General features: G+C 41.2%; 1 protein-coding gene across 1 annotated transcript in view; it reads left to right on the forward strand.

Moving 5' to 3' along the window:
• The first annotated feature begins 302 nt into the window (after nt 1-302).
• CRTAM (cytotoxic and regulatory T cell molecule) overlaps nt 303-20,642 on the forward strand; it is a 33,730-nt gene continuing 13,390 nt past the window's right edge. The window contains exons 1-5 of the mRNA XM_035264902.3: nt 303-396; nt 11,586-11,732; nt 14,674-14,826; nt 16,851-16,994; nt 18,285-18,446. Of these exons, the coding sequence (XP_035120793.3) occupies nt 351-396; nt 11,586-11,732; nt 14,674-14,826; nt 16,851-16,994; nt 18,285-18,446 (652 nt within the window). The 5' untranslated portion in view covers nt 303-350. The remainder of the gene's footprint in view (nt 397-11,585; nt 11,733-14,673; nt 14,827-16,850; nt 16,995-18,284; nt 18,447-20,642) is intronic.

The following is a 20,642-nucleotide window of genomic DNA, read 5'->3' on the forward strand; positions in this document are numbered from 1 at the left end:
GACATCACTAGACAGGGACATTTTACTATATCTCTCCCACTCTTCCTCCCTCTAAAAACCTTGCAACTAGTTCATTTACCAGTACTACCCACTTGTGGTAAAACAATTTTTGTCATCAACACATCACTCACACTTCTCTCCCACCAAGAAAATACATGTGGTCCCCAAAATGTCCCACCGGGAGGTGTTTTGGGGCAGCTAACTAAGAGGGGGCTTCCAGGCAGATGGAGGAGTTGATACACATGAAGTCACAGAGCTACTGCCTCTCCCCCTTCAAAAGAAACTACTCAGCTCCATTTGTCACAGAATCTAGAGGAAGTTGACAAAGCGTCACAGCAGCACAGCACAATATGTGGTGGAGAGTTTTCAGCTTGCTGGCTTGGTTCCATTTACAAGGTAAGGACTTAGAATTATTTTTTGTTGTTGCTCAGCTGACTTAATGTTTTGCCAAATCTACCCATCAGTCAGTCAACTGCTTTCACAGAGGAGCCACTGTAGAAGACAACTCAGGTAACTGCTAATACTTTCCACGCCACGCTCAAAGCACACATCTGAGGGATGCTACTGCATTTATTTCATCTCTTGTTGAATGGCTAAAGGGTATAGAAGGGATCCTTACAGTGTATGTCTCTGTGGGTCCCATGCTATGGCAAGATGTAACAAGCTTATTAGGCTCTGTCTTTTAAGGGTATAGTAGTTGAAAGAGCATCCGTATTGAATTTTAAAATTTCCTTGCTATATAAATCTTAGCCACATGATTTAATCTCTTTGAAACTCAGTTTCTGCATCTTGAAATGAAAATGATAAAAACGTTTGATCCACCATACTCCCTGGATTGTTAGAAGGATCAAATTTCAAATGTGAAAGCACTTTGAAAATGGTAAAGCACTATACAACACTTATTTAGCTCAGAGGTAATAGAGACCAGTGAAAATGTTGTGTTTATTTTTAAAGAATAAGTTATACTGTACATTTTACTATAATTTTCAAACTTGGGTTTTAGTGTTTAATTCTAATATAGCATAGGAAAATTAAGGATAGAAACAGTTTTCTACTTTTTGGAGCGGGTCAAATTATTTTCTACCCAAAGTGAGGGCAGGGGTGTAGGAAGTGGCTCTTGTCCCTCAGTCTCTGATTACAACTAGTGTCAGATTCATGCAAAGGAAATCACTCATAAAGCCACTCAAAAATTTTGCTTTTTGTGTGTTTGCTTCCAAATATTGAATCTGCTTTTCGTGAAACGCACCTATCCTTCTAAATCTATATTCAATCTAGAATGGCATCTGAAGGATGCTACTTTAAAAAACCAGATTTCCTATTTTACATAGTGTTTCAAGTCCCTATTTCATATACCTCAATTAGTGCCTTCTTTCTTTGGTCCCTGTAACCTAAGGCACTTAACAAGTATTCAATTTTGGTAATGAATAATATTAGTTTCTTCAATAAGTGCTTAAAGAATAGCTAATACAGTCCGAAAGAGTACATTTAGACAGCTAAAATTAGGATAATTTTAATTATTCCAAAGTTTAAAGCCTTTAACTGACCTTAACTTTTTCAGGCTTTCAGTTATTGCCTCATAAAAAATAACTCATAAAAACACATTTTTTAAACAACTAGCAAAAATTATGTTTCAAGGTAAACCTAAATGATTTAAATACTATTTATATAGAGAGGAAAAGTATTTATTGTGCCATGCACAGTGCTGAGTACTCTATGTTAATGTTAATTACATGTAATTATAGCAAAAGTACTGAAGTAGGGAGTAATATCCCCAATTTAAAGATGAGAAAATTGAGGTAAAAGGTAGGTCAAAAAAAAAAAAGGAGAAATAGTTAGGTAACCTGTCCAAGTTTTAAAGCTAGATATGGCAACATAAATACCAGCCTATGAAGCAGATAGTAAAATTATTTATTTCATAAATCTTTTCTTTTTTTTTTTTTGAGATATGGTCTCGTGCTATCGCCCAGGCTGTAGTGCAGTGGTGAGATCTCGGCTCACTGCAATCTCCGCCTCCTAGGTTCAAGCAATTCTCCTGCTTCAGCCTCGAGAGTAGCTGGGACTACAGGTGTGCGCTGCCATGCCCAGCTAATTTTTTTGTATATATTATTTTTTTAGTAGAGATGGGGTTTCACCATGTTGGTCCAGATGGTCTTGATCTCCTGATCTCGTGATCCACCCGCCTCAGCCTCCCAAAGTGCTACGATTACAGGCGTGAGCCACTGCATCCAGCCTCATGAAACTTTTAATGAACATGTGTTTGTGTGTATGTGTGTGTGTACTAGATTGTGATAGAAAATGTGTTTATTAACGTGGATCAAAAGTTTGAAAACCACTGACTTGCACAATTTGGAGGATTCAATATTGCAGAATCCTAATTTGAAAACTCGTTCAAGGGGCCCCCCGGGGGCATCTGAGCTTAGTGGCGTTTGAGCAGTGGCTGCTGCCCCGACCTAACCTTGCTCAAGCCCATCACAGTTGTAATTAGGAGAGTAGCTGACCCTCTTGCTTTCTTGTCAGCAAAAAGGCCACACATCATCAATTTTAGCAAAGCTATAAATTGCCAGCTGATTTTAGCAAATTAAATGATGGGAAGATCACTGTGACTGCTTCTACAGTGTAACTTCTATGGCTGCCAAAAATTTATGGCAAAAAAGTCACATAATATCAGAGTCTGCCCTCTTTTTGAGGCTACTCCCTGAATAGTCTTAGGATTGGTTAAAAAAACATGAACACAATAAAAATGAAGCATTTTTCAAAATTCATCCCATTAACTTACATTGTAGACAATGAAAATGTCAAATCCAACGAATTTTGAACTCTCTATTTTGGTTGTTTTGTGGAAGGTAGGATGCAGAAAACAGAAAAAAATTGCAAATTGAGCAGTTCTTTTTATACTTCATTTGCCCAGGAAAAAGTCACATGTTAGATGACACGTTGAGACAGCTTCTTTAAAATGTACTAAAAATAATTTGATTCTGACAAGTCTGATTTATTTTTATACCTGCAATTTTATCTATTGATTCAATCTAAAAATAATAACAAACTTTTTTTGGTAATGATCTGAATTAAAACACATTTTTCCTTAATACCTCATAACAGTCATGTAACTAGGGCTCTGATGTGAGAACTGATGCATTGCATGTCTATGGCTTTAATGAAGACCTCGTCTTTGTTATTTGATAAGACAGTTAAGGAGCAAAGTTAGCATCCTATTAAAATATTTATTCTGAAATATATACATTTACTCATTTTTATCCATTAATTCAATCAATATCAAAAATCTTCATTATGATAAAATGAGTAAATGGCAAACAACTTTTCCATGAGGATTTTGTAATCTATCTACAGAGAAACACCTGTAAGCAACTAATTATAAAGTACTGTGCTAAGTGCTATAATAAAAGTGTATCTCAAGCCTTTGGGAAACTAGAGGAAAGACATTATGGAGAAGAGGGAGGCTAAGGCCTGTTTTGGAAGTTTTGACAAAAGTTGTGTAATTTGAGTTGAGTCTTTAAGTTGAGTCTTAATGTTGAGTCTTTAAGGAGATGAGAAGAGCATTCTAGGCCTACAGAACATCATAGACAAAGACAAACTATATTCTGGAGCCTAGAACTTTCTGGAAACAGCAAGTGGCCATGTACAAAGACTATCTGAAGAGGAGTATCAGGACGTGACAAGGGAGGAGAGCACAGGAGTCAAGTTGGCTGGAATTCAGGCCTGATTCCTATAGGCCATGGAAGCCACAGCAAATATTTGAATGAAGGAAGAGACATAATCAAATTCATGTTTTTTGTTTTCTGAGATGGAATTTCGCTCTTGTTGCCCAGGCTGGAGTGCAGTGGCGCGATCTAGGCTCACTGCAACCTCCGCCTCCCAAGTTCAAGCAATTCTCCTGCCTCAGCCTCCTGAGTAGCTGAGGTTACAGGCATCTACCTGGTGGCATCTACCACCATGCCTGGCTAATTTTTCACAATTTTTAGTAGAGACAGGGTTTCACTATGTTGGCCAGCCTGGTCTCAAATTCCCAACCTCAGGCGATCCACACGCCTCAGCCTCTCAAAGTGCTGGGATTACAGATGTGAGCCACCACGCCCAGCCTCAAATTCATGTTTTTAAAATGTAATCCTAGAAGTAGATGAGGATGATGGATTAGAGAGAAGAGAGACTAGAAGGAAGTTATTGCAATGGTCTAGGAAAGAAATGATGAAGTCCTTAACTAACAGTGATAAAAGGGAAATAAATTGATTAAAGAGATGTTTTTGAGAAAGAAGGGTTTAGAGCACCTCTAAACATCTGGCGTGCAGTGATGTTGGTGATGACATTAATATAACGGAACTCTAGGATGGGGCAGGTGGCATATCTGCGTTAGATGTGGGTGGAGCATGGGGGCAATAGAGATAATGAGTGCCAATGGGACATGTAGAGTTTGGGGTCCTTGCAGGACAGACTTGCTCTGCTCTGGTTTTAAATTTATTGCATGTAAAACTTTAGCTACTAAGGCAAGAAAGGGAAATAATATTTTATTCTTTTCTCTGTTTACCGTGATAACCTATAGTAGAGGTAAAGATTACACATGCAGACGTTCAAAGTATTGGGAAAAAACAAAGAATCTTAAGAACTGCACTGGTTTTGTCTACGTGCACTTTGGTAGGTGGCTGTGACTGCTGCTCGTCCTTTTGTCTGGGAGTAGATCACATGTGATTTGGTGTAAAGCCATCCACTGATAGGACAATTAGTTCATGGGATTTGGGGTGTGATGAAGGTTAAGGTCACAGGCTCCATTTCCATAAATAAACCAGTCACAATTGATAGTCCCAGGATCAGCTAGCAATCTCATCACATATGGCTATGCATGGATGGATGGATTCAGTCATAGAGATAATGACAAAGCCCGGAAGTCAATAATCCATTCCGTAAACATGACCTACCAGTAGGAAATGGTGACCTCACAGGAGAAACGCCATAGTCAGTCATTGTCAAGCTCTGTATGCTCAGCACGTGGGGAGCCATGCAGGGCTAATTGGCCAATAAGAACTCTGAAGCTCAGACAGAGAGGACTAGACAGTAGGTGTACGGAACTCAGGGTCCAATAGGAAATCTTAAAAGTGAATGGGGATGTACATGTCTTTAGAGCCTGCAGAGGAGGAAGTGGTAAGCAAGGAAGATACCTCACACCCCATCTCTCTGACAACAAAGGTGAAAGTCTGACTCCAAACTTAAGTGAAAGGAAATTCAAAAGAAGTTCCAATTTAGTTTCCAATGGCAATGAGAAGATCGTAGGGAATGTTTCCTGGGAAAATATGCCACCAAAACTTAGACACAGCATCCTGCTCTTTCATCTTTAACAAAACTAAAGACATTGAAACATATTTCTAAGCACTACAGTGTAAGCAAAGCTGGGTGGGTCTGTGGCTTCTCACTGGGGCTATTCTTCCTTTTTACCGTGATTTCCTGTTTCTAAATCAAACATGGGGTCTACATGATAATACTACAAGATAAGCAGACTTGTAAAGCCAAAAGCAAGGCTTGGTGCAAAGAGTAAAGGAAACAGCTAAAATCCTATGCCTCAAACATAACCTTTTCCATATGAAACTCAGGCATGCGTGGTGTGGTCAGTCTGGTTAGCAGCCTGATACCGAATTCTCAGCAGCAAGTGCAGACGTTAATCTTAAGACATACAGTACTTTAGCGTGTAATAAAAAGCCAAACTATATTTCATCACAATTTTTAAGTGTTGTAAGAGTTAAATTACACTACTTAATACCAAGAAAGAGACAAATGATATCATACGTCCTTAAAATGGAAGACATTTATTCCTAAACAGGCTGCAGGTAAATCTCACCTCCCATCTTACCCAATGCAGGCTTTCTGTTTAGACCATCACTTTACCAAAGGTAAGGACATTGGCAAAACTTATGTCAATGTCTAGTCCCCAAGGAGGAAATTAGGGCATGTTTCTTAACACTAGTCTTTATTCTATCTTTGATTCAATGTGTAACTTTCTTCCAGTAACTTCCTTTCTGTTTCTCAGTATTTTTATTAGCAACAGGAGAGCAAAGGTATCTATCAATTACCTATGTTATAACTTTCAAGCTCATATTGTAATCGTTTCTGTAAGGAATGAATTTTAGAGAAATATAAAACATATTCATTCTCCTCTAGAAACTTCAGTCTGTTTCTTTATAGGAATCAAGACAGTGCAAAAGAACTGAGTAATTGAGTAAAACAAGAAGCATCGCAGTGCTGTGGAAGTTCGTTCTACATTCAAATCTTGGCTCAAAAACTACTTAACCTCTGAGCTTTGATATCCTCATCTGTGAAATGGGAGTAACGACACATTCTTTACAGAGTTATTGGGTTTGGGCCTGAAACTGGGCTATTTGCTGGTGGTGAAATCTAAAATAACACATTTAGTGGGAGAGAATCAGGAGTCTGTTGTACTTGTTAGGTTTGAAATGCCTTTTGAACTTCTGACTGCTTGTCAGAAAAGTGATGAAGCCAGATGAGATGACCTATGGAGTGAGTATAGAGAGAGTCTATCCGGGTCTGACCTCAGTTGTGTGGAGGGCAGATTGATGGGGAGAACCCAGGAATGGAGATGGGGAGCAGCAGCAGCCAGTGAGTTAGGAGGGGTGTCGAAGAGACTGACATCTAGGGAACCAAGTAAAAACACTGACTTAAGAAGCAGGGAATGATCATTTATGGCAAAGGCACATAATAGATTGAATAAGATATAGTCTGAGAACGGAGCATTGCTTTGAGCAATGTGAAGGTCTTTGGCAACCTTGAGAAAGAGCAATTTCAACGAAGTAGTGGAGTTGAAAACCTGGTCAGAAAACAAAGAGTGGGATAAACAAGTATAGATAGTTCTTTAGAAAAATGTGCCAATAAAAGAGAGGGAAGGCCGGGCACGGTGGCTCATGTCTGTAATCCCAACACTTTGGAAGGCAGAGGTGGATGGATTACTTTAGGTCAGGAGTTCGAGACCAGCCTGGACAACATGGTAAAACCCTATCTCAACTAAAAGTACAAAAATTAGCCAGGTGTGCTGGTGGGTGCCTGTACTCCCAGGTACTTGGGAGGCTGAAGTGGGAGAATTTCTTGAACCCCGGAGTGAAGGTTGCTGTGAGCCGAGATCATTCCACTGCATCGCAATCTGGGTAACAGAATGAGAATCCATCTCAAAAAAAAAAGGGGGGGGGGGACATAGGGTAGTAGCTGGAATGAAATCTGACATTGTTTTGTTTATCCATTTTAATATGGGATAAATGGCATGTATTTTTATGCTGATGAGTATGACAGGTTTTTTTTTTTCTTAAGTTTTTGTAGAGACAAGTTTTATTATGTTTCCCAGCCTGGTCTCAAACTCCTGGCTTCAAATGATCCTCCTACCTTGGCTTCCCAAAGTGTTGGGATTATAGGCGTGAGCCCCCACATCCAGCCAGAGAATGATACAGTTGAGAAAAAAACAACGATGGTAGAATTATTTTTTGTACCAAATCATCTTTGAGAGATGGGGCAATATAGGAGGGAATTCATTGAGTAAACAAAATGGGATGGAACCTAGAGCCTAAGTGGAGATAGCAGGTACCCAGTCAATTCACAGTGATGCAGGGCAGGCCAAGTGTGCAGGATCAAAGAGCAAGTAGATGTGACTCGGGGATGACATTGACACATATTATGCAAATAAGTTAATGTTTCAATAGCGAACGATTTATATGATGAAGAGAGAAGTGGGAAAACATTTTATTATTTCATTTTATTTATTTCATTTTTTTTTTTTTTTTTTTGAGACAGAGTCTCACTCTGTCACCCAGGCTGTAGTGCAGTGGTGCTAACTTGAATCACTGTAACCTGCGCCCCCTGGGTTGAAGTGATTCTCCTGCCCCAGCCTCCCTAGTAGCTGGGATTACAGGCACACGCCCTCAAGCCCAGCTAATTTTGTATTTTTAGTAAAGATGGGGTTTCACCATGTTGGTCACGCTGGTCTCGAACTTCTGACCTCAGATGATCTGCCCACTTCTAGCTCCCAAAGTGCTGGGATTACAGATGTGAGCCACCGCACCCGACCACCATAATTTTATTATTTCACAGAGTTCTAATACCTCCATCTGTCTGTATGTCTCTCTTTCTCTCTCTCTGTCTCTCTCTCTCTCTCTCTCTCTCTCTCTCTCTCTCTCTCTGTCTGTCTTCTTTCCATCAAATAATGATAGTGTGCCATGAACTGATATGATTAACTACATCCTTGGCTGAAATCTAAAGTCCAAAATAAAAAGAACTCATTATCATAGTTTGCTCCTCAAAATCTTTAATCCTCTTGAACTGTTCCAATTTAGGTTTACAGTGACTGGAACTGCCTCTTCCTCAATGTCTACTAGAACCTTGGAGTGTTTAATAATGAATAGTTCCGTAACACTGGGGAAGGAGGTCCCTAGTGAAGAGCTTTGTCTTTTCACATTGACCCTTTCCACTTTTCCTTTGTAAAGCAAGAGTCAGTTCAGCTCTTCAAATAATCGTGATTCACTATTTACCAAGTAAAAGCAGCATGTTATGCTGACTGTGGACTAAGAACTATACTAGGTTTTTTACGTGTTTTTTGAATTGTCTCAACGACTCCATGAGATGAATACTATTGTTTTTCCTGTTTTTATGGTAAGGAAACTGACACACAGATATTGCCCAAGTTCATGGTGTTAGTAGTGGAGGAGCAGGATTCCAACCCAGTCAATGTGGCTCGTGTGCGTGTGAGTTACCCATTGCATCATATGCCACCCAGGTTAGGGACACAGACATGATTATAAACTCTCCTCTCTGCAACAAGTTCAGATGATACAAAGCCCAGGGGTCTATTGACAGATAACAAAATCAAGAGCCAAAATGTTCTCGGAAAGCCTGAACCCTCAGTCCAAACTTACCAAATAAGACTGATCTAGGGAGAATAGGAAATCTGAATTTTGGTTCCAAAATGAAATGCATCATCAACAAAGGATAGGGAGATGTGATGTGACACAAATTATCTGAAAAAGATCTGGGTGTTTTGGGTGACTGCCTAAATAGGGGCCTGGTAGGATGTTACAGCTCAAGAGCTAAACCCTGGGGTTAATAGAACAAGGCAGTCCAGAGGATCAGTGGTGATGCAAGTGAATGTCCCCCTATGCTCTAGCCAGCTCTGATGACATGTGAGTCCCCTGTCCCATGCAAAGAGGCATATTTTTGGAAGGACATTGACAAACTACAGCACATTCACATGTGGCTGTTGGGAAATGGTGAAGAAATGATAATGAAACTAAAGGTGTAGCTTTTTAAATTATTTGACCATGTTATGGAAAAGACATTTATCTTCAGAAGACCCAGTCCGACTAAGGGTGTTAGGGGTTGGACACGGTGGTATGGTAGAACGTCTTCTGGAAGTCTTTGGAAGTGAGACGGACTCTCATCTTCCTGTTCCATGGGGTTCTTGCAGCAGGAGAGAGTTGGTCCCAAGTATCTGAGGAGCATCCACAGGCCTCTGGAATGTTATTCACTGTGTTGCAACTGTGTGCTTTGGGAACAGGATGCTCTGAATGCTTAGGTGTGGGGTCAGGAGAACTGATGTGGGGGGTCCCACCAAGAATTCCGAGTTAATTAGTAGTGAATTAGGAGGGCAGGACATAAACTTCCTGAGTAAGTCTAGCATACCGCTAAGGTGGAGGACCACTGGCTTTCCTACCCTCCTGATACGGATGTCATGAGGACACAAGAATAGGGACTCAATGGCTTCTTAAATCTCTATTATCAGCAAAAATCCCTTAGAAGAAATTCTATTGTCGTTCTCTATTAACATTATCCTTATTACTTACTCAATTATGGATTGATGTCACCAATGAGAATATTTCCAAATGGTCAAACCTAAGCAGAATTCTGGCCTTATGCCTCAATGCTTTTTTTGAAAGCACAGATCTCTTTGTATTGCCTCCTCGTTGTTCATTATGGTATTGGTGGATGACATGGGTGTTTTTCCATTAGAACTCAAGGAAACGGTTTCCCATGAAAGCTTATGTGAATACAATACAATATTCCTGAGTTATTTCTGCTAGAGGCTAGATTCAAATTAATGACCTAGGAATGTAACAAACAAAAAAGTAGACACCAATTAATTCCCAGAGCTCTCCAAAGCACTTTTCCTCATACTTGAAATCTATCACAGGAAAATAAACTCTCCTGGTTTCTTTGTCATCCTGGTTGCTAAGGTTTAAGATGATGCAGTAAAACTTGTTACTTTTGTTATTCGTAACGTGTAACCCCATGGCATTTTTCTGTTTATGAAAGTGTTTTATACCTTCATTGGTAAGAACTGTCTTTTCCCCAGGAAAAATAATTTAAAATATGAAGAAATAATGAATGGCAATAAGCATGCCAAATCAGCAGGAACGCCAGTTTATTTTCCATCAATTTTTTTCTTGGGGAGATAAATGTGCAGCTGCTTAGAACCAATTGTTCATCATTCTCCCGGGGTTGTGATTCGGAGAAATTAGACTCTTGTGTTTGTTTGGAGAAAGCTGGGCTGTGGAATATGGAATTGAATGAGATCTTAGATTATCTGCCCTGTGGTGGAGACGCTCTCAGACAGGTGGGGCTTAGCTACTTGCTCCGAGGGGCAACTCCATAGTTCACCAGAGCACCCCGATAGTAACATTCTTTCTTAGAATCCTAGACACACAACTTGAAAGTACTACATGACTATTTTATAAGCTGATGCCAGAAAGGCTTCCTTTTCTGGGGTCTTGTGGCTTAGATAGGCTGACATAGTTACATAAGCACGCCCTTTGCCATCCATAGCCCAGGGTACAGATCCCAGCTCCATGACCTTTGTGACCTTGAGCTTCTGTTCCCTGGTCTGTAAAGTGAGCATAATTCTCCCTTTCTAGGCTTAGTCTGAAAATTAAATTCCAGCTGGGCATAGTGGCTCACACCTGTAATCCCAGCACTTTGGGAGACTGAGACCTCAGACTGAGACTGAGGTCAGGAGTTCGAGACCAGCCTGACCAACATGATGAAACTGCATCACTACTAAAAACACAAAAACTAGCCTGACGTGGTGGTGCGTGCATGTAATCCTAGCTACTTGGGAGGCTGAGGCAGGAGAATCACTTGAACCTGGGACGTGGAGGATGCAGTGAGTTGAGATCACGCCACTGTACTCCAGCCTGGGTGACAGAGTGAGACTCTGTCTCAAAAATAAATAAATAAATAAATATTTAAAAAGTTAAATTCAATACAGGTAAATGGCCTGGCATAGTTCCTGGCATATGGCAGAGCAAGTGCCCCACACCTGTCAAACTGTAGTTTGAACTTCCCTTTCTTCCGTCAAAATCCCACCCCTTCCTTCAGACCTGGTTCCAGGGTTCCCTTCTTCAAGAGGAGTCGTTACTGCTCCTACTCTCAGTTGTTAACTCACAGGTTTTTTTTTTTTTTTGTATTTGCTTATTTTTTTGGTTTCTAAAAGGAATAGATAACATGTGATTGAATTAATGAATGAGACAAGATCCCTGAGACAATGTGGCCTCCCCCCCGGCTTGATTGCCCCCATTTCTCTTCCTCCACAGAGGCCTCTCTGACTAACCACACAGAAACCATCACCGTGGAGGAAGGCCAGACGCTCACGCTGAAGTGTGTCACTTCTCTGAAGAAGACCTCCTCCCTGCAGTGGCTGACCCCCAGAGGCTTCACCATTTTTTTAAATGAGCATCCTGGTAAGTGAAAGAAAGAGAAAGAAATGCCACCAGACTTCAAACTGAGGGATTTTCCAGTGGGACAGGTTGGTGGGAGAGAAAGCCTGCATGAGTCACCCAAGGGGTGGGCCCAGCCCACCTACTGTTACACGTGAATCACACCTCCAAAGCCTGTTGCTTTACGAGGCCGCTTGCTGCCGGGCAGGAACTGTGAAATGGAAACCCCACCAGAATGGTTGTTAAAGGGGGCTCAAATTACAAAGCACATTTCCATGTCCCCACCCCACACTCACATCACTTTTTCACTCTCGGTAACCACACAGCCACAGCACAATAACCCACAGGCAGCCAACTGACTGGGGGCACCGTCCTCATGCAGCCACCACCACCTCACATAGGAAGCCAGCCGCTCCATTTTCCATCCGTGCAATCCAAAGGCACATTACAAAGCTCCCTTCCAGATAGCTCTTCTTCTCCTGGTGGTCTTAACATAAAATCAAGATTTAGCAATAGAAATAGGCAGGAGGTATTACGGTGGAAATGAGGGCAGTCATCTCTCTGTTCACAAACACACATGAAGAAAGTGCAAGATGTCTGAGATGGAAAAAGACTCTTTAAAATCTCTTGGTGTCATCACTTTGACTTTAAGCAGGGTTTTACTAAACCCTAGATCATTTTATATCTCCATTTAATATTCCTAGCCGCCGAATACTTGGAAAAGTCTAAAACAGCACATTTCATTCTTATTTGTAAAGCAGAGCCTCTTAAAACATGTCATATGCTGGCTGGGCAGCGTGGCTCATGCTTATAATTCCAGCACTATGGGAGGCTGAAGAGGGGAGATCATTTGAGGTCAAGAGTTCAAGACCAGCCTGGCCAGCATGGTGAAACCCAGTCTGTACTAAAAATAAAAAAATGTTAGCTGGGTGTGGCAGCACACCCCTATACTCCCAGCTACTCAGGGAGACTGAGGCAGGAGAATCACTGGAACCCAGGAGATGGCAGTTGCAGGGATGCCGAGATAGTGCCACTGCACTTCAGCCTGGGCAACAGAGCAAGATTCTGTCTCAAAAAAAAAAAAAAAAGTTATGTGCTTTGAAAGCATTATTAGATATTGGTATGTTAACATAAAGAAATATATTATTTTAAGCTAAAACAACTAGTAATACTAGATTCCAGTAGAAGTAAACACTAATTGTTAAAAGTTCTGAGAGAAAAAAATTTTAAATTGAGATAATTCTGTGAAATAACGCTTTTTGCTGTTTTGATTTTGGTTTTGGCAAACTGGGAGAAGAGGGACACTCTTGGATTTCTGCAGCAGAATGGCTTGATCTAGCTCAGTTATTGATCTTGGCTTCCAGTGGACATCGGACAGTCTGGAGACAGTTTTGATTGTGCCACATGTAGAAAGCAGGCAGTGCTTCTGGCATCTAGTGGGTCGAGGCCAAGGATGCTGCAAACATCCTGCAATGTACAGGGCAGCCCCACAACCAAAGAACTATTGACTCAAATGTCAATGGAGCAGAGGCTGAGAACCCCTAAATTCTAGTTCATACAACATCAGTGCCTCAGGGCACATATTGTTCCAGATAAGGAAGACCTTCCTTGATCAGTCGTTTGAGGCTCAGCTATTGTAGACTTGTTCATATTATACATCTCAAGAGTAGAAAGCAAAAATAAACAGATGAAAACACTCATGTCAGGAGCCTCTGGTTTGCTAAAGGAGTTTTGACGTTAGATAGGAATCCCAGGTCATTACACAATCAAGAGAAACACTTGATATCGGCTGGAACTTTCTGGAGCTATTTTTTGCCATTGGCAGATGAAGTCATAATCTGTGGGAAATTCACATAATAACAAGCTTAAAAAAATACAAAGCAATTATCAATTGGTGCATTTATCAAGGCATTTACTTTCCAAACTTTTAAAATACAAAATAAAAATCACTAAACGTTTGGTGCATTTATCAATGCATTTCCCTTCCATTCTTCACACTCATTGTGACCGGATAATCTCAAATGAATCAGATTTCAAAGACGTAAATGGCATTTTCCATTAAATTTTTTTGTTTGTTTGTTTTGAGATGGAATTTCTCTTTTGCTGCCCAGGGTGGAGTGCAATGGCACGATCTCTGCTCACTACAACCTCTACCTCGTTCAAGTGATTCTCCTGCCTCAGCCTCCCGAGTAGCTGGGATTACGGGCATGCGCCACCACGCGTGGCTAATTTTGTATTTTCGGTAGAGACAGGGTTTCTCCGTGTTGGTCAGGCTGGTCTTGAACTCCTGACCTCAGGTGATCTGCCTGCCTCAGCCTCCCAAAGTGCTGGGATTACAGGTATCAGCCATTGCCCCGGCCTAAAAATATTTTTAAAATAGAAACTACTCCTGCCATCTGAATCCTTCATCTGCATAGTGTTTTTACCTTTCTACAGGCACAAATAAAACAATTTGTTTATGTCACAGAGCCCACTATCAAAATATTCCATTTCCTAAAGTAACTTTGAGAGGCATCAACTACTGACAGTTGAATTTGGAAGGCAGCTCAATTTGTGCCTTTAAAGTGTGAAAACAGGCCGGGCATGGTGGCTCACGCCTGTAATCCTAACATTTTGGGGAGCCGAGGTGGGTAGATTGCTTCAGCTCCTAAGTTCTAGACCAGCCTGGCCAAAGTGGTGAAATCCCATCTCGACCAAAATACAAAAAAATTAACCAGGTGTGGTGGTGCATGACTGTAGTCCCAGCTACCTGGGAGGCTGAGTCATGAGAATTGCTTGAACCTGGGAGGCAAAGGTTGCAGTGACCCAAGATCATGCCACTGTACTCCAGCCTGGGCAACAGAGCAAGACTCCGTCTCGGGAAAAAAAAAAAAAAGGTATAAAAATCAAAAACTACTCCTGTGAATGATCAATGTGTGTTCATCATATACTTTTTCTCATGACACTCTATTTCCCTCTTGTACAGCTTTTAAAAATTCCAAATACCAGCTTCTTAATTACTCGGCCAATCAGCTCTCCATCAGCGTGCCTAATGTGACCCTGCAAGATGAAGGCGTGTACAAGTGCTTGCATTACAGCGACTCCGTGAGCACAAAGGAAGTGAGAGTGATTGTGCTGGGTAGGTACCTGCAAGTAAACCCAGCATGGGAACTATATGGATAGGAACACGATATATCATTTTAAAACTTAACCTTTTAGTTTAAAAATGTTGCCTAGAACAAGGCATTGCCTGGGACACCTCTGCCATCTTTTATTGAAAGAAAACCGAAAAGAGCATTTTGAGAAGCAAGCCCTAGATTGAACTGTGAACTTATGAAATTTGTCTTTGACGGCAACTAAATTTTCTCTCTGGGGACCTAAAAGAAAAGAGAATTAATATTTGATGAGCTGTGACTATGTGCCAGGCACCATGTGAGGCCCTAGGGAATCAAAGATGAATTAGGCACAATCTCTGCCCATAAGGAGTTTGCGCACTAGCTCGGGAAGCAAAACATGTATGTAAATGAAGTGGAACCTCGTGACAGCAAATCCTAAGATAGAATGAATTCAGATGTAGCTGCGCTGCTTAATCTGCTCAAATCCTCTCTGCCAAACAATTCCTCTTTTCTGTAGGAGGGTGGAATTGGGAGGTGCAGATAGGAAGTGACAGCCTCCTAATTGCCTAGGACTTACTCAGCTCTATAGATGGTCGGTTGGGTCCAGCAGGTGTCTTATTATCCTTACTTGTTTTGCTTTTTGTGGCAGAACGGATCAATTAAAAACATTGCTTTTTATTGATCTCTAAGTAACGTCATCCACGTATCACCCGAATGAATGCCTTAGGCATCTCTTGTTGAATTATTGCAGTGTGGTGCCTGCCATGTAGTGAAGGCCTCATGAGAAAGTAGTTGAGAAGGAGTGGCTCTCAAGGGGTTTTGTGAACCAATGGAAATCAGCTCAGCATTGTCTTCTCCTTGTAAAGGAGCACACATCCTGGCTTGGCTGGTTGTGTGCCCTTCGGGGCTCTCATTGCACCCCATGCATACCTCTGTCATTGCTCTCAACACATAATCTTTTCATTAATAGTTTAGGGGCTGAAGCTACAACCAGACTGTTAGCTACCTGAAGGGTCATGTCTTTTTCACCTTTGTATTGCCAGCAAGTAACACATCTAATGTATATTTGGAGCTAAGACGTGCCTTTACCAGGTCTTGATGGCAGATGGGTGAGTTAAGTAAACGGGGAAGAGTTCAGTTCTGGACCAAAGTGGAAGTAGAACGGAAGGAGAAAGAAGTAAGCCTAACTAGAAAGTATTTCCAAGACAGAAGTATAAAGAAAAAGGACGAATGTGCCCTTTATAAGAGAAATGCACCTTTAATGTTAGGAGGGGACAGAAAAAGCTTTCCTTGAGGTGAGTCATAGACTCATGAAAGTTTAGAGCTGAGAGTCCTTCATGCCACAGACAAGAAAAGTAGTATGCCAAGAAGCTGGAGGACTTGCCCAAGTTCTCACAACTAGTTGGTGACAGAGGTGGTACGAGATTTCACATCTCTCTTCCTCATCTAGTGCTGTTCCCACCAAATACAGTCATATATCACATTTTAAGAATTGTTACCACATTGCTTGTTTGGGAATTTTCAGAGACTAATGACATGCTGAGTAATATACACTCTGACTTCAGCCAAAGTAGCTTTACAAGCACATAAAAGCCCTTTCACTTGACTATTCTGGAAGAGATTAAGTTAACAATACGGGATGGGCGTGGTGGCTCACGCTTGTAATCCTAGCACTTTGGAAGGCGGAGACGGCCAGATCACTTGAGGTCCTGAGTTTGAGAGCAGCCTGGCCAACATGGAGAAACCCTGTCTCTACCAAAACCACAAAAATTAGCGAGGTATGGTGGCAGGTGCCTGTAATCCTAGCTACTCAGAAGGCTGAGGCAGGACAATTGCCTGAACCCGGGAAGCAGAGGCTGTAGTGAGACGAGATCGTGCCACTGCACTGCAGCCTGGTTGACACAGGGAGACTCCGTCTCAATATATATATGCTCATTAATTAGAGTATACTTTACAACAATCACCTACAGATTATTAGGCTCTGTGCTTCGTTGAGATATGCAGACTCATATCTAAGTAATCACAGAAACATCAATTTTTTTTCTAGCAACTCCTTTCAAGCCAATCTTGGAAGTTTCAGTTATCAGAAAGGAAAATGGAGAAGAATATGCTGTACTCATGTGCTCCGCCTTGAGAAGCAAGCCCCCTCCGCAGATAACCTGGCTACTTGGGAATGGCATGGAGGTCTCCAGTAAGTGGAGAAATGGTTCTACTTTCTTCTTTGTCTTCCTTCCTACTCAAATTTCCAAGGGATTTTTTAAATGTTTTGGCACCCTCTGGTGGCAGGAGGTGCCAGAAGACACCATTTAATATTTCATTAGTTCTTTTCCAGACAAGTTATTCTTACAACCAATCAATATTATGCCTTAATCTTGTAAGGCTAATCACAGATAAAGAAAATGTTTTGTTTAAAACAGGTAAAAAAATCTAAAGTGAAATATGATGACTTCTTAAAATTTCACAAAATTTTCTAAAATAGGTATAATACAGAAGTATAATCTCTCTGAGCATAAACTTTTTTCCCGACACAAAATCAAAAATACGTTTAACAAAATACACGTAATTGGAACAGGTATGGTCTTCCCGATATTGTATAGTACTATATTGTGCCATACCCACAAGGGCAGATTAAAAATATTCTTGTAGCAAAGCATCTAAAGGTTGAGCCTTTGAAATAGGACAACTAATTATGGTGTCTGGGTACTGTTTATAGTTTGCTTACATTTCAACATTCATTACCTTACCTTTGATATCTATGTAATCAACATTTTCTCACTCTGTCTCCCTGGCTGAAGTGCAGTGGTACAATCTTGGCTCACCACAACCTCCGCCTCCCAGGTTGAAACAATTCTCCCGCCTCAGCCTCAGGAGTAGCTGGGATTACAGGCACATGCCATGATACCCAGCTAATTTTTGTATTTTTAGTAGAGACAGGGTTTCACTATGTTGGCCAGGCTGGTCTTGAACTCCTGACTTCAGGTGATCCAAGCGCCTTGGCCTCACAAAGTGCTCGGACTGCGCCTGGCTGGTTAATCAACATTCTCAGAATTGCAAAGGACCCTTTACAGCTGAGGACACTGAGGACCAAATGGAGTTCTAGAGAGAAAAGACCTAAACTCAGATCTGATTCCCAGTGCAGTGTCAATTCTACTTCATTATAAGACTTCCCCTTTAATTCACCTTATTCGTTTAACCAGAATAAGGTCTTGGATCTTTGTGTTTTGTAACAACGTCAAGCTGTCCTTCTTAAGCTTTGAATTTTTTTTTCCGGTAGTGAAAAGTTTGTAGAAACTCATCACCTACTGTCATACATCTATTGCCTTTGTGATGAGAGCCAAGCATATACAAAGCAACTGGCTGAGGTTAGAATGAGGTTAGAAATCTAATGTTTGCCATGAAGTCAAGGCCATTGGCCTCTAATAGAACCCATCTCATCCAATAGCATTAAATATAGCCATAACCTCTTTAAATTGCTACATAGGTGGAACCCACCATGAATTTGAAACTGATGGGAAGAAATGTAATTCTACCAGCACTCTCATAGTTCACACGTATGGCAAAAATTCAACAGTGGATTGCATTATCCGACACAGAGGTCTGCAAGGGGGAAAACTAGCAGCACCCTTCCGGTTTGAAGATTTGGGTAAGGAGGACTAATGATTGTCTTTAATAATTTTTTATTTACTTTAATATTACACTATCAAACAAAATTAAACGCAGTGGGCAAAGTCCTTCAGAGTGAGATTACTGCCAACAAAATTCTTCCTAATAGCAAATTCCTCCCGGTGAGTGACAGAATTTCAACTGTTCCAAGGTTCAAAAGAACCCCAGTTCAGCAGAAAGCATAGCAGAGTGCCATATGCAAATAGTGTCATGCTTGCTTCTTGATAATGACTTTAAATCGTTTTATTGCAGTTGTGTTTGTAGAGCAATCATATGAAACATACTACATCTTTGTGCTTGGCCCAGAAGGAGGTAACATTAGCTGAAATAAACCGAAATTGTCAATATCATGCTATGTCAATATAAAACACACAGTTACATGAAGACATGATCCCTATTTAGATTTATTTTATTGTTATAACTGCTTTGAAGACTTTAGTGTAACCAAGTTAGTATTCTGAGTTGAACACCATTTTAGACATCCAATATTAAATGTGAAGAGAAGTTGCCTCCGTTCTCAGAACCTCTATTCTATGATTCTTTCCCCAAAAGTCCCAGAAATAATCTTAAAAATGTACACAACGCTTTTGAGCCAAGAGGTATCCTTTAAGATGCATGAATCCTATAGGATGTGTGCAATTAGTAGGACTCTGAGTTTCATTGTTTTACAAGTCACTTCTTAGTGTAATAGGTTCCTGAATATAAGGAATTATTCACATTGGTGAAAAAGGAAACTGTTGGATGACAATGCAGTTATTGAAAAAGCTCTTTTATCAAATGAAATAGCTGATGCTGAAAGGCAAGCTTGCTTAGGAGAATCTCACTGTGGGAAAGCTGCCATGCTGCCCTATGGGGGCGGTGGCTGTGGTTAACAGGCCCCCTCTGACTACTGCAGGCTTTCCATGGGTCACTTTCTCACCAAACCAAAAGTAGTCATTGCAGAAGCTGTACCATAAGACGTAAGGACCCACAGACCAAGCTGTACAGTAACCTTACACAACCACCCCCGCCCCTCTGTGAGTCATCCCCACCCCACGCCTCCACCTCCAGCAGTACAGGGCATGCGGGGGATGAGGCTATATCTAAAAGCTTCCTAAAGACATTCAGATTCTTCAACAGGAGAACCAACAATGTTGAAAAAAATGCATTCTTCGTTTTCAGCAATTGTTCAAACCATCTACAAAAATGACTATTAAGGGGGAAATGGCCGTTCTCCCCTTTTATGGCTATAGCTCTACACGACTCAAAATTATAGCTAAAGATGTTTTTAATAATAGGCTAAGGCCAAGCGTGATGGCTCACGCCTGTAATCCCAGCACTTTGGAAGGCTGAGGCTGGTGGATCGCCTGAGGTCAGGAGTTCAAGACCAGCCTAGCTGATGTGGCGAAACCCCATTTCTACTAAAAATACAAAAATTAGCCGGGTGTGGTAGTGGGCGCCTGTAGTCCCATCTACTAGAGAAGCTGAGGCAAAAGAATCACTTGAACCCAAGGGGCGGAGGTTGCAGTGAGCTGAGATCGAGCCACTGTACTCCAGCCTGGGCAACAGAGCGAGACTCCATCTCAAAATAATAATAATAATAATAATAGGCTAAGACTTGAGTTTTATTTGTGATCTATTTTCTGTATTCACTGCCAGATCTCCAAATAGTATTCAAAGAGAAATACCAGCATCAGCGGTTGATGGCTTCCATTAGTTCATGTTTTTTCTACTTGTCTAGCTGCTACTACGTTGACATGCAGATATTACAAACATTTTGTTCAACCAATTATGTAAAAAATATTACTAGCTGAGGATGCTTTAAAACATGTTTACACATAAGGGCCCTGACCCCTTTCATCCCTATGCTCTGCACAGAAGGACTTGGGGAAAGGGAGGGTCATGCCAGCACCAGGGGGTGGCCCCGAGGAAAGAAGTGTCTTCCTCTGAAAAAGCCACAGTGTGATGCTTGGAGAAAGAGAATAGAACAACAGAAGCAGATTTTCCAACAGTCTCTCTCTGGTTTTTTGTTTTGTTTTTTGAGATAGGGTCTCACTCTGTTTCCCAAGCTGGAGTGCAGTGGTGTGATTACAGAGTCTCTTGTCACCCGGACTGGAGTGCAATGGCAAAATCTCGGCTCACTGCAACCCTCACCTCCCGGATTCAAGGAGTACTCTTACCTCAGCCTCCCGAGTAA

This window comes from Callithrix jacchus, chromosome 10 (assembly GCF_049354715.1).
Source record: "Callithrix jacchus isolate 240 chromosome 10, calJac240_pri, whole genome shotgun sequence".
NCBI lineage: Eukaryota > Metazoa > Chordata > Mammalia > Primates > Cebidae > Callithrix > Callithrix jacchus.